The sequence below is a fragment of the Nematolebias whitei genome, chromosome 14 (genome assembly GCF_014905685.2).
Source record: "Nematolebias whitei isolate Nwh7 chromosome 14, NemWhi1, whole genome shotgun sequence".
NCBI lineage: Eukaryota > Metazoa > Chordata > Actinopteri > Cyprinodontiformes > Rivulidae > Nematolebias > Nematolebias whitei.
In genome coordinates, this window is record NC_056511.1 from 5,882,410 (window position 1) to 5,898,196 (window position 15,787).

The 15,787-nt window shown below is 42.5% G+C and overlaps 2 protein-coding genes across 2 annotated transcripts in view; one reads left to right on the forward strand and one right to left on the reverse strand.

Annotated features, from left to right (window-relative positions):
* The window catches only part of rad51d (RAD51 paralog D), a 28,746-nt gene extending 20,299 nt beyond the window's left edge, over window positions 1-8,447 (forward strand). Inside the window, exons 4-10 of the mRNA XM_037687238.1 lie at window positions 3,259-3,340; window positions 3,507-3,641; window positions 3,727-3,822; window positions 3,923-4,016; window positions 6,197-6,267; window positions 6,515-6,682; window positions 8,284-8,447. Of these exons, the coding sequence (XP_037543166.1) occupies window positions 3,259-3,340; window positions 3,507-3,641; window positions 3,727-3,822; window positions 3,923-4,016; window positions 6,197-6,267; window positions 6,515-6,682; window positions 8,284-8,382 (745 nt within the window). The 3' untranslated portion in view covers window positions 8,383-8,447. The remainder of the gene's footprint in view (window positions 1-3,258; window positions 3,341-3,506; window positions 3,642-3,726; window positions 3,823-3,922; window positions 4,017-6,196; window positions 6,268-6,514; window positions 6,683-8,283) is intronic.
* A 2,761-nt stretch (window positions 8,448-11,208) lies between these two features.
* lig3 (ligase III, DNA, ATP-dependent) overlaps window positions 11,209-15,787 on the reverse strand; it is a 25,507-nt gene continuing 20,928 nt past the window's right edge. The window contains exons 17-21 of the mRNA XM_037687794.1: window positions 15,019-15,165; window positions 14,474-14,615; window positions 12,020-12,099; window positions 11,865-11,951; window positions 11,209-11,702 (exon numbers count right to left, since the gene is read on the reverse strand). Of these exons, the coding sequence (XP_037543722.1) occupies window positions 11,469-11,702; window positions 11,865-11,951; window positions 12,020-12,099; window positions 14,474-14,615; window positions 15,019-15,165 (690 nt within the window). The 3' untranslated portion in view covers window positions 11,209-11,468. The remainder of the gene's footprint in view (window positions 11,703-11,864; window positions 11,952-12,019; window positions 12,100-14,473; window positions 14,616-15,018; window positions 15,166-15,787) is intronic.

Sequence of the window (15,787 nt, forward strand, 5' to 3'; positions counted from 1 at the left end):
TTAGTAAGTGGGTATGTCTTGGTCTGCAGTGGGAAGTGGAGGTCCTGCGTCTGACTAGTCTTGATTGTTTGCAGGAACAAATGCTTTTGTTTGTCTATTGATTTTTATCAGTATTTGTTTGGTTGTTTGTGACTTTTTTTGGTTAATAAGATTACAAATTTTCATACAATGAATAACAAAACAGTTTTTTTTTTATTCAACTCTGGCAATACAAGGAGCAGAACATTAAATAATTAATTGGATTTTATGTTTTTTTCTAGTGGTCCTTTCATGTTCTGTAATGCCTTTTTATGGATTTATTTTTTCCATTTTTGTCCTGTTATAACAAAATATGTGCTTGTTTTGTATCGCCGACCTAATGCAAGTTATGCAACGTAGGCTCGGCAGAACATGGCAGCGTTTTTGTACCTCATTCACAACAGCTCTGTTTAGTCCACTTTAATCAAACTCCAGTCCGTTTGCCTAGAAAGTCCGGTTCGTTTGGGGAGGTGTGAATGCGTAAGCGAACTCTGATGCGGATCAAAACAGCAAACTCTGTTCCGCCTAAAAGCCAAGGTCTCAGTTCGGTTGAAGTGAACTCTAGCGCGGTTCGATTGTGAATGCAAGCGGACCGGAGACCGCTCCAAAAGCAGGAAGTGGACTACAGTGCAGGGTATTCTGGGTAAATACAATCAAAACAAATGTGCATTTCTCTTACCTCTGCGCCACCACTCCCCACATATATATATATATATATATATATATATATATTTGTATATATATACATGTATATATATACTTTTTTGTGTGTATATGTGTGTGTGTGTGTGTATATATATATGTGTGTGTGTGTGTATGTGATTGATGATCAATACCCATAAAAGCCTAAAAAGTACTTTGAAATGTTAAAAAATCAAGGATCCAATGTTTTGGACTGTCGAGGTTTGGCTGTAAACAAACACGACACCAGTTTTACTCTGGCTTGGCAGAGCTGTTATTCACAAACTAAAATCAGATTGGATGGAGGTGAAACTTTCCACTCTGGCCTTCTTTTTTAACCACTTCTACCTCTTCACACGGGTCCAGTCTTCATTTAGTCCACTCGGTTGGAAATTAATGGAGCTCTGGTGATTTATGACCCGAGTTTCTTGTAGTGTGAGCACGTACAGAAGAAAAGTGGAAACACTTGTCTGGAGGAGGCCGGTTATATACAACCTGTGGATGTGCAAAGGTGGGGTTCAGGATAGATTTACTCATGTCTCACCAACAAACCCAGAACAAGACTGGCAAGGTTGTAAATCCTCTCCAGAGATCACGTGTCACTCACCAGATTTCTTTGAATAAAAGTAATAAAAGTGTCATTTTCAGGTTTTAGCTGCATCTGTTTTAAAATGGCAAGAGTTTAGTGTGATTGACTTTGGGGAAAACTTGTAAATGATGAAATAAATGGTTAGAGATCAATGTTTTGATCAACCCACACAAGCTTTTATATCAGACACCCTGTTGATTTCATCCTTAGATCAAGAACATGTTGCAAAAAAACACACAAAAAACAACTTTTGTGACTAAGTGTCAGTGTAAGATTAAGACTAAGTCTGGCCCTTCAGCCCTAGAAACCTTTTAATTTTGTCAAAATGAAAAACAAAAAATCATTTTGACAAATTCCTGTCTGAACTCTGTGTTTTTCTGCCAACAGTGGAGCCTCCTGGGTCTTCGTCCATAGAGCCCTTCATGATTTAAAATGCGACTTTGCTATCAGAAAATGACTAACCTCGACTTTGGAGTGCAGCTTCAATGGTTCTGGAAGACTTCCTCGGCTCCCCCTCCCCTAAAATCTACATCTGATAAACCTGGGGTCCCATTTCTTTTTACGTCCACATCCTGGGAGGTTGGCTACATCCCATGAACCTTCTACTTTTAATACTATTAGCAGGAACATGAAGCTGCTTGGAGATGGTCTCATAGCCTTCACCTTGAACATGGACATCTATAATCTTCTTCTGGAGCTCCTCGGACGACTCCGTTGATTTCTCTGCTCCATGTTCAGTACGGTGAACACCACCATACCAAACAGTGTCTGTTTTGTTCACTTTTAAATAACTGAATCTTTGACGAAAGCATCTGAGATACTAATTAAGGTCAAACACATAGTTTGAAACATGACTATACTGCAAAGACTACCGTGTTTTTCGGCCTATAAATCACAGTTTGTTACATAATTTGCATGCCCTGCGACTTATTATTATTATTATTTTTTCTATATATATATATATATATATATATATATATATATATATATATATATAAACCAATTTATGGCTGAGATATGATCATTTTCATTCCTTCCGACATTGAAATTATTGAACACTACCATTTTCAGCCGCTAGATGGCACTTGAGCAGTATGACATGCTGTTGTGTCATGTAATAGGTAAAAGTGGCTATTAATGACAGAATTGGCTTGCCATAGATGCCACCTTTGTCCAGCTTTGGTATCATGCCTGGAGCAACCTTCAAATCAGCTTCATTTCGCTGCGCCGCCCCGGTGAAATGCAGCTGATTTGACCATTGAAGTGCATTTATTAAGTATAAGTTCAACTGAGACACACCTTTACTAATAATGTCGAGCAAACAAATAATTATTTTTAAGTGTTAATCTTGTTAAATTCTTGTTAAAGACCTCCCGTGCACGCTTCCGCCATTTGGCAGTTGATCGATTTTTGGCACAACACCGGCCCACATTTCCGGGTTGTTAGCAGTGACGCATAATAGACGTGACGTATACGGAGGTGTGATGTATTTATGTATTTTCCACTTTATTAGACATATTTGGACTGATGCGACTTATGTAATCGTCTCTTTAAGGGGACCAACAAATCTGTCCAAACTATTGATCAGACTAAAGGTATGCAGATGTACGTTAGCCTATTGCTATATCTCAATCACTTTTCATGGGAACTGGAGTCGTTTCATTGAGCTGTAACAATGTCACATACCATAGAAATAAAGTGAAACACCTGTCGTTTACCTGCTGCGAGTTTCTTCAGGATAATCAACCACTTCTGATGGATTTTTTTGTTTGAAGGGTTCAGTTTTATAAGCCGTCATCCAACAGCAGCTGAAAATCTGCTGTAAATCCTGATAAACACAGAAACTGTACGTTTACCCAACCACGGTTTTTGTTGGCCCTGCGGCTGCACTTGAAGCTAATGGTTTATGAAACCGGATGGCCGTTGTAATGAATTGTATCTCTTTTTTTTATTTATTTTTTTCGTTGCAGCTTAGATAAACTGCTGGATTCAGGCTTGTTTACTGGAGAGATAACTGAGCTGTCAGGAGGCCCAGGAAGCGGCAAATCTCAGGTGAACTTTTCTTCCACAGAATCTTTGATAAATTCGACCTCATAAATTTAGGTACACTTCGTTTGAATTCGCTCTCCTCGGGCGCATGAGATTAGATTCAGAGTCATCGTTCCAGAAACTCATACGGTCCCGACTATTCCCTGCGTGCTTTTTTCATGTCTTGTAGGTGTGTTTCGGTGCCGCGGTGCACATTTCTCACCACCTGAAGCAGAGTGTCATATACATCGATACTACTGGCGGGCTGACTGCCAGACGCTTGCTGCAGATGCTGCAGTCTGAAACGACTAACGCAGATGAGCAGGTGAGCTGACACGACTGTCGTTTAAAAAGAAAAACACTTTTATCTAAAATAAAATCTGTTGACCGTAAGAAGTTCTGCTTTCCAGATGGAGGCGCTTCAGAGGATTCGCGTCTTCCGTTTGTTTGACGTCTACGCTCTACTCGACTGCCTGTACGGGCTGTACGGCGGCGGGCTTCAGCAGGTTCGTTTGCAAAAAAAAAGAACTCCAGCTGTGCCTGTGGGACGTTCGAGGGAGCGGGTTAAACTTTTCATCCGTCTAACTTTGTCACATTTTGTGGTAGGCGTCTGTCGGCGGCGGCTCTGTGAAGGCGGTGATCGTGGACTCGGTGTCGGCGGTTATCTCCCCTCTGCTTGGAGGCAAATTTTTGAGTGAAGGTGGGGTCTCTTTCTTTACAAGCCGTCCTGCAGCCGTGGAGCTGTAGATTACACATGTCAACGTTAAGGGCCTCACATTCCCTACTATTTTTAAACAAAGATATTGCTAAATCTGTTGTTGCTCTAACAACGTTTCCCCAGTGGACCGATGAAACCGAGTTTTATTGGACTCAAGTGACCTGTTCCATAATTTCATTGGTCAGATTTTTTTAACCTTCATTTATAACAGGTGGTCTCACTGAGTGGAGGTCCCACCCCCTAAGAGAGACGTGTATTGGGCAGCTATGTGAGCGCCTGGGTGTGACGAGCTTAAATGTTCTGGCGGCAGGAAGCTCGTTAGCCCGTCAAAATAAAATCCATAAATTAGCCGCAGCATTGTATAAGCCGCCTGTGAAAAAAGTAGCGGCTTATGATCCAGAAATTACGGTACATCAAATTGACTGAGTTAGAGAAATTTTTGTGTTTGCGCCATCTTAAATTGAATTTAAAAGTTAATCAGCTGTAGATGTATATCCAGAGATCGTTAATGTAGGCTAGGCCTGTTACAATTAGGGGTTGAACGAGTATATAATTTTTAAACTTGACATTAACATAATAAAACCCGAGTAGAACTCAAGTATTTAATGACGTCATAGATCAAGATACAAAAATAAATAAATAAATAAAACCGCAAAAAAAAGGTAATTATTTACAACAACAAAAAAAAGACCAACAAAACATTGGGATTATGCTCCTACCATTTATCATACTGCAAATAAGTCACAGGAAAAACTAAACTATTAGTTATTATTATTAAACTGCAAACGTGAAGAAACGTGCAGCACGTCAAAAACGAAACTGAACAGAAACTGGTTCTGGTTCGGTGGATAGGACTCGGTGTTACACCACACTCTGTGACCTGCAACAGTGCAACTCCGCCCCCTGCGGTCATACGGTGGTCACATAATATGACGTCACTACGGGTACTCGATGTTACATTTTTAACCTCGATAGATGTCCTAGCAATCAATGTGTAATTACTCGAGTACTCTGTTAATGCCCTAGTTACAATAACAAATTTTGCTGGGCGATAAATTGTCTCAGAAATTATTGTGATAAACGATAATATTGTTTGAAATTTGACAATAATTAGTCGTTATTGTCAAATTTAAGAAGAAATGTTAATTTATTTGCATGTAGTACCTTTTTTTGACCACCGGATGGCAGTATAAGACTGTTTGAACCGAAGGATGGATAGTGAGGGAGCGAGCAGCGTCTCTTTAAGAAAAATGAGAGGGAGGCCTCTTGATGTGACATGGGCTGTCTCTTTTCGGTTCTCAAAATGGCGGACGCTCTGTGTGGTTTGAGCTCTTTAGCAAAGCATTTTTCACACTTTTAATAAAAACCAGTAAACGAGCTCTCGGCTTCTTTTTGCAGAGAAAAACAACTTTTTAAACGAAGGCACGAGTTTCAACCGTGAATTTTGGAGCTTCGACAAGACGGAGGTTTTTTCCCCGAGGTTGGCCTGTTAGCTTAGCTCGTAGCTTAGCTGCTTTTAGCAAAGAGAGAAGAAAAGAAGAATAAATGATAAAACCGATCAATGAAAATGAAGTTGATCATTTTCATTTATCATGCAATTATTGATTTATTGTTTATTGCGACAGGCCTGTCAAAAGGTGGATGTATTACGGTATAATCTCCATCTGTCCGTCCATATACGTTTGCTTGTCCCGCGCATAACGTGGCATCCGCTCAAAATAATTTAACAAAACTTTGCACACCTATGCATCATTGCAAGCTGGAGTGTCTCGTACACCACTCATCACCCCAGCTTTAAGGTCAAGGTCACAAATTAAGGTCAAATGTTATACAAGCTCTGCTCGTCCAGGCCGTAGATTGCTATAATTGTATGAGCACGTTACAGATTGCTGTATAATGTGCCGTGTGTGGTGCTGCTGTTAGTTTTATTAAAACTGGTCCAGTTGTTCTTGAGCTAACTGGACAAAAGACAGAAACAAACAAAAATAACGTCCACCTACCAGTTGGAGTGACGGGCAATAATAAATCGACGTTGGTAAAATTATTAATCGATGTAAGAATTTGAGTATTTGTCAGTTTAGCTGCAAACAGAATTGTGTGACTTTTGGACACTGGGCATATTCTGCCCATGTACCAACCTCCACGTCTTCCTGCGCCTCCAGGCATGTCCTTGATGATGCAAGTGGCAGGAGTTCTTAAGACGCTGGCGAAGGACTTCAGCGTCGCTGCTCTGGTAAGGATGACGGTCCTTGAAGGGCGCTGCTCTGAATGCACGCTGCATTTCCTCTGTCAGTACAACTCCTCCTGTTAGAGCTCTCGGGCCTGATCCGAACGTCAAACATCTTCCTGTCTCTGTTTGGGTGCAGCAACAAACTCACACAGACCAAAGCAAATTTAAAAAGCGCGCAGCGCAGATGATTTGTTAGATGCTGTTAGTGGTTCGTTTCTTTCTAAACCACAAAACGCGTCTGGGCCCACAGGTAACAAACCATGTAACGAGGAGTGGCAGCGGAGCGGTGCAGCCGGGCCTCGGCGTGTCGTGGAGCCACGTCCCCAGAACCAGAATCCTGCTGGAGCGAGTTGAGACGGCCCCACCTGCCCGCTGCTCCAGTCTCCGCTCTGCAACGCTGATCAAGTCCTCCAGACAGGTACAAGCCGCTGCCGATCCCGTCGGGCTTTTTTTAACGCTGTTGTCAAAACATCTGTTAAAAATTAGACGGCAGAGTTGTTTGACCACAGGTCTGATTTGACAAAAACTCCCGACATCCGTTTTAAGCGCATCTCCCGGCGAAGATTTTAGAGAGGAGAGCAGCGTTGTCACGTTAATTCATAAAGACGGGCAGTAAATAATGAGTCGTCATTGGGATGCAGAACTAGGATGCTGACTGGTCCCATTGCAGCTTCTGTGCAGAACCCTGAACAAGCGCTCGGGTGAAGATCAGCCCTGAACGTTGTTCATTTTCTAAAAAAAATTATATTTCCAAACGCTTTTTCTTTGGCTGCTCATGAGTGGAGTATTTATGTTCACAGGTTTTTGTTTATTATATCACGGTAAACTTTAGTTCCAGGCAGCACGGTGGCTCAGTTGGTAGAGCTGCTGCCTCTCAGCAAGAAGGTTTACGGTTCAAATCCCGGCCCAGGACCTTTCTGGGTGGAGTTTGCATGTTCTCTCCGTGCATGTGTGGGTTTTCTCCAGGTACTCCGGTTTCCTCCCACAGATGAAGAAGTCTTTCGGATGAAAGATGAAGCGTTTCTACTTTTTTGCTTTGTTTTGTTTTTTGAATGTCCAGACTTAACTCTTTTTGGAGATGCTGCTCATGAACATGTGACCTCCATCAGACTCCAGTGTTTGAACCGTTCAGTTCTGAGGAGAGAAAACGTGACGCGCAGCACGCTGTGTTTAAGGAGATACATTTGGATGCTGCACGTTGGCATGTGTGATTCTGAAGTTGCTGTGCAATCAGAACCGATTAAATTGTCTGACACGCTCGTTTGGTCGTCCTGCTGGGCAGGTGTTTGACAAGGCTATAACGATACAGTTCACCCGTGATGGTTCGGTACGTTTTGGACAGCAACATGAACTAGTGGTGGTCACTGCTCTCGGAGCGGGCGCAGGTTTTCTTCAACTGCATTTTGTTAACGATCGCAACAGAGAAGCAGCAGAAGCTCTCGACTCAAACAAAGCACGGTGGTTCAGAATGACAGCCAGAAGCTCGAGAACCCGCCTGTTTAATTTAAATCAGCTGCGTTGAAGATGAGAGGCTATATGGCAGGCCGCTGCATCATGTAATCGCTGCTTGGGAAAGGGATATGGCATTCTGTTTGTATATTTATCCCTGATATCAAAGCTATTTTCACACTCAACTTCTCAGTGGAGTGAGTGCTAAGTTTGAGTGTTTCACACTTTAGTCCGTTTTTATTTATCGTTAAATCTAAATGAACTGAATCAATTCTTTGTTTTTATTTTATTAGTGATATTTCTCGTGGAGTTTATCAAACGTTTTGTCTGTTCCATTACTTTTTACAGTGAAGTTAGCAGCTGAAAAATGGTTTTTAATTTCAGTTAAATCCATCCAGTGGTTCATTTGCTTTTTATCCGTCTGAAATCTGTTGTAAAAACCAGATGGTTTGTGGTTCTTACTAAAAACTCCTCCTGCAGACAGAAGAACTGGACAAGTCTTTAAAACGATCCCTCGGATGAAACCAATGCTGAGTCTCCTAAATCTTTGCGGTCTTCTCTCCTTCGCAGCCGTGTTACGTCAAAGAAGAGTTTGACTTGCGGTGGTGGAGTCGCGCAGAACGAGGAGCTTCAAGAAAAAGGACACGGGATCAGACTGAATCCTCATGACAGAAACTCTGCCCCCTCATAAATGTCAGAGCAAAGGTGAGTTCACGTCCCTGGATCCTATTTGGAGGAGAAAGTACGTCTCAGCGCGAGCGTTTGGTTGATTGGTTCAGTCATTAAGTTCAAAAGTGACCACTTTAGTTGGGAGCTGGAGCGACGCTCCGTCAGACTGATTAGCACAAAAACAGCTTTTCACACGTGTACGTTTCAGGTAAAGCTCGTAAATATTCCTACAACCTGAAGATGGTCAGGGATAAAAGGCTCATCTCAAATATATTTCATATCGTTAAAGGTAAAATAAATTATTACCGTACTCTAAAGCCCCGTTCTGAAGTGAAACTAAAGCATTTTGGCCGTCGTTTTCTCTCACTTCAGCTTTTTTTTTAAAATCCAGGTATCACAGTGGATGCTTTTCGAAACGCCTGACATCAGTGTGAAAGTGCACGTGCGCACTACTGACGGCTGCAGTCAATAGAATTTCTGCGCAAGTTCATGAAACACAGCAGCAATAGCAAAGTGCTGCTGCCTCCTTTTTAATGTGTAGAATCAACTTGTCCTCGGCCCAAACGTTCTTGTATTCACAGTTGTTGGAGTAACTAGTTGCACGTCGTTTAATACAAAAATCAGAGCCAGCCTGTGACCTGGCATGGAAACCACAGCGGCTTCACTGAACAAAGCTTTATCATGTAAACATGATATTTTTAGTCAATGAACACGAGATCAACCACGTGTGAATGGAGCCTGACATCAAGGCTCTCCAAGGTAGAACCTAAACACATCAACAGTAAAGTTAAAAACGTTAAAAATTTAAATGTTTTTTGCCCTAACAGCTGTAAAATATCAGGTTTTAATTCTTTAAATGCTGCAGTTCGTGGGACTCTTAAGATTATTTTACATCTGCTCATGAAAACGTCCCACGAAACAGAGGTAGCTCAAGACGCCAGCAGTGCTGCTGTAAGGAATTATGGCACAAACTACACTGAACAAAAATATGAAGCAGCACTTTTGTGTTTGCTCATTTTTATGAGCTCAAGTCAAAGATCCAAGACTTTTTCTCTCATATTGTTCACAAATTTGTGTAAATCTGTGAGATTGAGTTCTTTACTGAGACAATCCATCCACCTCACAGGTGTGGCTGATTAAACAACACGATTATTGCGCAGGTGAGCCTTAGGCTGACCACAATAAAAGGCCACTCTGAAATGTGCAGTTTACTTTTACTGTATTCAATTCAATTCAAAAATACTTTATTAATCCCAGAGGGAAATTATTTGTTGTTGTAACTCGTTATCCTCATTTCATTAAGAGTTGTTATAGATGCTGATGACTGTAGACAGGAAGGATCTCCTGCAAAGGTCCATCCCACAGTGGATCCTAAGAAACTGGCTGCAGATGCCGTCCGATCCATCCACTCAGACTCGGCTGACACCTCGGTTCCCCTCGGGTTGTAGGACCTCCCAAATGCTGGGCAGAACTCCTCCCAGAGCGATGGCCACTCCTCCCAGCAGTCTGCCGAGCTCCTCGTCACTGCGGACAGCTAACTGTAGGTGCCGAGGGACGATCCTGTCCTTCCGCTGTCATGAGCCGTGTTTCCTGCTAGTTCCAGGATATCGGTGGTCAGGCACTCGAGCACAGCTGGCAGGTAGATGAGAATGCATCCACAGAACATCCTTTTCAACTCATTTGAGATTTTGGGCTGTAGTTGAGATATTATTTGAGCTTTTGAGATGTTAATCAGCTGCTGTTAGTTGTAGAAAACTGCCTTGTTGCCATGGTTACGCATCATAACAAATGTCCAAAACTAAAAAAAGTTTCAGTAAAAATCCTTCCAGCTGCACAGCATCTGATACCAGAGGAAACAATCGTCCAAAAAATGTGATTCACATCCAGAAAAAGAGGAACTAAAGTTTCCAAAAGCAAAATTATTGGGATGGTCAGAAAACCAGTCAGTATCTGGTGTGACCACCACTTGTCTCACGCGGTGCAACATCTCCTTGAGAGTTGATCAGGTCGATGGTTGTGGCCTGTGGGGTGTTTGTTGTCCACAACAGGCACCTGCCCATATCATAACCCCCACCACCATGGGCCACTCAATTCACGTTGACGTCAGCAAACTGCTCACCCACATGACCCCACAGTCTGCCATGTGAAGTGAAAACCAGGATTCATCCTCTCCAACGTAGCATACGCCATCGAATGTGAGCGTTTGCCTCCCCAAGTCAGTTACGAGGACAAACTGCAGTCAGGTGGAGACCCTGAGGAGGATGACGAGCAGCAGATGAGCTTCCCCGAGACGGTTCCTGACAGTTTGTGCAGAAAATCTTTGGTTATTTAAACCAATTGTTGCAGCAGCTGTCCAGGTGGCTGGTCTCAAGACGATCTTGGATGTGGAGGTCCTGGGCTGGTGTGGTTACACGTGGTCTGTTGGCCGGTTGGATTAACTGCCAAATTCTCTGAAACGCCCCTTCGTGTAGAGAAATGAACATTCAGCAGCTCTGGTGGACGTTCCTGCAGTCAGCATGACAATTGCTGCTGCACATTTTAGAGTGGCCTTTTATTGTGGTCAGCCTCACCTGTGCAATAATCAGGCTGTCTAATCAGCACCTTGATCAGCTGTGAGGTGGATGAATTATCTCGATAAAGGAGAAGCTTACTAACACAGATTTACACAAATCTGACTATTCGAGAGATAAAGGAAAAAGTCTTTGATCTTTGAGTTCAGCTCATGAAAAATGGCAGTAAAAACAAAAGTGTTGCTTTTATATTTTTTGATCAATATATTTATGAATGTTTTACTGCAAGTGGCTGCAGAAATATTTATTGGCGATCTTGCTCCTGTAGTGAAAAGTGATGCTCATTAATCTAATAATAATCTGTCCTGTGAGTTTTGTGAAAAACTGCACTCCGGTTTAGATTTAAGAAAACATTTCATCAGCGGGATGATAAAACACAAAAACTGACTTTAGGATTCCACCGTTTATCCCAAAAAGCACATATAAAAAACAGCCTGAGTTCAGTGTTGGCAGAAAACACGTGTGCACGTTTAGATCTGCACAGATGAGTTTATGGTTGGACGGTTCGTCTCTTCATCAACAGGCTGGCACAAGGCGTCTCTTGCGAATGCACTCCCAGATCCAGTTGGACGAGACTTTCTGGGCCTTGCCGTCGTCCTCAGGTTCAGCCAGGGTGTGTGTGGCTGATGCAGCGTCGTAATCCTGCACCAGGTCTCCGTCATAAGCCAGGAAGTACCTCCTCAGTCTGTCAAAGTCCTGCATGGAGACGGGCAGGAAGAGCTTCACTCCGCTGAAGATGTCCAGCAGCGTCTGTGAGGAACACTGAGGGTCAGAGAGTTCTGAACAATACGAGTATTTTTAATGACTAGAAATAATGTCTAAGTATTTACACATTCGTTTGCAGAAAAGAAGAAAGTTGTGTTTTTATAATTCCTGTAAGTTTTCATTAAAAGACACTCGTCATACACTGACCTGGTCATTTCTTGGTTCCATCAGTTGAGAAGTTGCCTTTGGTTTGGTTTGCCCGTTGCTGTGAACGCTTCCTTCACTCTTCTTCACCTGGCAGTAGACGGAGGTCATTTCATCCCGGACGATGAAGCAGTGGACTTATTGTGCAAAGCTCTTACCTTCTTCGCGCTCGGCGCCTCTGAGCTGGGAGTGCGAGGCTCTGATTTCACCGCCTTTGGTTTGGACGGCGTGCTGTTACCTGGGAAATAAGTTCAAATTAAACCCCGATTCAAAGATCTACAGCTGGGATAAATACTTGTTACCACAGCCTGACGACACGTTGATATTTTAGGCCGATAAGGTATCGGCAATAATTGTCTCATTATGCGCCGACATAAACCAAGATGCGTCCTTCTTGCAAACGGTGTAGTTGTACAATGTATCCAGCAGGGGGCGTGTGTGGAATTTCAATTCAAGGCCGTCCACTTTCACTTTCAGTACAGCCGAAGCAGGGAGCAATACTGTGTAGCGTACTTTGCTGAACAGAGCATGTAAATTTATTTTAACTGATCTGTAAAACTCCTCCAACCCACTTGTTGTCATTATCTACGTAACGTTTAGATAACCCATTGTAAGTTATTGCCTTGTAAAACTTTATCCAGAACAATAAATCTAACGTAGAGGTAAAATATATCGGTGCTAGTAAAGTTATCTTTGTCGTCCTCAATGAAATACATTGCTTGTCTGAAATCTTAACTTCTTTGCAAAGAAAAAAAACCTCTGCTGCGGTTTCTACTAGTTAGACCTTCAACATACGTGACTGTTTAAACAAAAGGGGAGGCCGTTTCTTTGTGTAATTGATTCTTAACACAGTAGTCCAAGTTTCATTTCCAATCTCCCACCTTTTGTGTACATAAACAATTTAAATTTAAAAATTGTAATATTTTAAATAAACCATGCAGCATGGATTGTTTATTTTAAATATTACAGAATTTAAATTGCAGAGAAGAGAAGCGCAGCAGGACAGCAAAGGGTTAATGCTGCACGGAGCCGAAGTGTGTGGGTGGCAGAGAGGAGATCATGACAGGCTGCAGAGGGAGCTTCTCCCTGCACCTGTGGGCTGCACACAGGTGCTAAATAATTTATTTTAAATAAACAATCCATGCCGCTCGTGCGGCTCATCCATCAATCAGCCAATTGTGAGTCATGTCCACTCGTACTTTGAAAAACCACGAGAGAGCGAGTCCAAGAAAGTCGAACCACTAAGTAGCGAGGGACTGCTGTACTGCGCTCTCTTTAGATGCTTTGAAGTTTCTGATTGGATTTTGAGAACACGACTCTGTGCTGCACTTTAGGACAACCAGCATCGTTGTTTCTGTGCGGTGCCTTTGGTTCCTGAATTACCGTAGCTTCCTTTAGTAAAAACATTTTTCACTGGACTCAGAAGTTATCTCTGTAAACAACAGCAGAAGTTACCCTCACTGTCCTTTAACGACTTGGAAACACTTCAATTGTGTTTAAATTTACGGTCTTACCACAGCGAATCATCATCCTTCATCTCTGTCCTCTGCATGTTCATTCAACCTTTATTTAGACAGGTAAATCCCATTGAGCCTCAAGGACTCATTTACAAGAGAGACCTGATTTTAACACAAAATGATGACAACAATGGACAACAGTGACAACAATAGACAACCACAAAAAGGCATACAGATTTTTTTTTTTTTTTTTTACAAATAATTTGGCCAAAAAAGTAACAAAAACAGCTGGATTATAAGGTGAATGTAGAAAACTAAAAACAGGAACACATCTGCATTGGTCCTTGCCAGGAGTCCAACAGAGTGTCCTCACTCCAACTACCTCCATGTCCTCTCTAACTGCATCCATACATCTCCTCTTTGGCCTTCTTCATTTTTTCCTGGCAGCTGCATTTCTAACATCCTTCTACCAGTATACCCACTGTCCCTCCTCTGGACATGTCCAAACAATCTCAGTGTGTCCTCTCTAACTTTACCTCCCAGTTGTTCAACCTGTGCTGCACCTCTGATGATGTCATTCCTGATCTCATCCATCCTTGTCACTCCTAAGGAGAACCTCAACATCTTCAGTTCTGTCTCCTGTCTTTTTGTCCATGTCTCCAGACCATACAACATAACTGGTCTCACTGGTCTTGTAAACTTTTTATTTGACCTTTGCCGACACCATTTTGTCACAAATCACTCCTGAAACTTTTCTCCATCCTGCCTGGACTTTTTTTTTTTTTTTTAGCCTAGCATCTATAATTGTTGGTCAGCAGCCTGTGATAATAGGGTTATATATATATATATATTTATTTATTTATTTTTAAACATATATGCACTTTTATTATTTACAGTCATTTAAGTTTCAAGATGATGAAAATTCTCCAACAATGACTTTTGGATTGGGCAGCCAGTTTGGATAGAAACGCTCTATAACTACAGTTCATTTAGATTTTGAAACGTCATCTAATCATCATATGCTCTAAAGATTCCCACCCCCACTTCAAAAAATCTGAACTATAACTTTAGCTGAGTGTGAACTCATGTAACCGTAACCGTCCTGCTTCAACCGGTACCACCACGTGTCTCGACACCCCTGCCTCGGGTACTCACTCGTCTTCTTGGCTGGCGTCTTCCTGCTGGACGAAGGCGAGCTTCCTCCGCTGTCTCCCCCCGATGACCCCTTGTCGTTGGACGCCGAAGGACCGGCGGTCACTTTAAAGTCGCAGTGCTCCTTAGATATGCGGTAGAGCTCCTGAGCAGACAGATTGAAGAGCAGATGTTCTCTGTCACGCAGATTAAAGACCTCTGTCTAGAGCAGACATGTTTTACCACCTCGGCTAATGTTTCATCTTGTTTGGATAACTCTGGCTGTAAATGTGCTGCTCCTCCTTGGCATTTAAATCCCTTTTTTTAAAGCAGTGTTTTAATTATTTCATCCCTTCCATCACCTGTTACCCTCTCTTGTTATATTACAATGCAAAGTAATGAGCACCAACCAGTCCCAGAGGGCACACCTCCTCTTCAATAGAGTAAACACTTTCTGGTGCATCTTTTACGATTGCTATCTCATTAAAACTTCATTGTAAGAGGCGCTTCTTAATCATTCCCCACGGCGCCTTCAGTTTGCTGCAAACAGAAACGGCGAATGTCTCCACCTTGAGCTGGTGCAGGTTGGTGGCGGTCTTCCAGTCCTTGTCATCACGGATTCGTGTCATGCGGGGAAACCGGATGGAGATGCCGTCGGCGGTGTGCATCTCGGATTTGGAAAACTCTGCGCCGGTGATCTCCCAGACGGGCGCTTGCTGCAGGAAGGAAAACAGAAGCAGCAGGTGGAACATGAAAGACAAAGGTGAATGTGTGAGCGCACACGTACCACGGAGGGAAGTAAAGTTTAAAAAACAGATTGTTTTCAGAGCCAAAGAATAAAACGGTTTCCAGGCTTTGGTTTCTGCCCATTTCAGCGAACCTGCAGGCTGAAGGCTCTGCAGATTAGCTCATCAATATTTTAGAGCTTCAGAGTAATTAAGGCTCTTGTGCAGGCCCGAGCACAAAATGTTTTTACTGATCGTCTGATGCTGTTGTCCTCACCGCGGTGCTCAGAGACAGACGTGGACAAACTGGTCCTGAGGTTTTTTCTGTCTTTAACGAAAGGCTTTAAAAGCTCACTGAAATAACAAAACTGACTAAAGTAATAAAAGTAAAACTAATTATATCCTGATGCGTGCTCAGTATAAATTATACTGCATTTAAGTTTTGGTTCAGCAGAAAAATAATGAAACTGGTTAAATGTAACGGTTAGCTGCTAAACTTCTGAGTCAGTCCAGTGATTCTGCACGTCTCTAAGACTTCTGCACCTGTCCACGGGAGTTCTGGTCCCACCTGTCCACGGGAGTTCTGGTCCCACCTGTCCACGGGAGTTCTGGT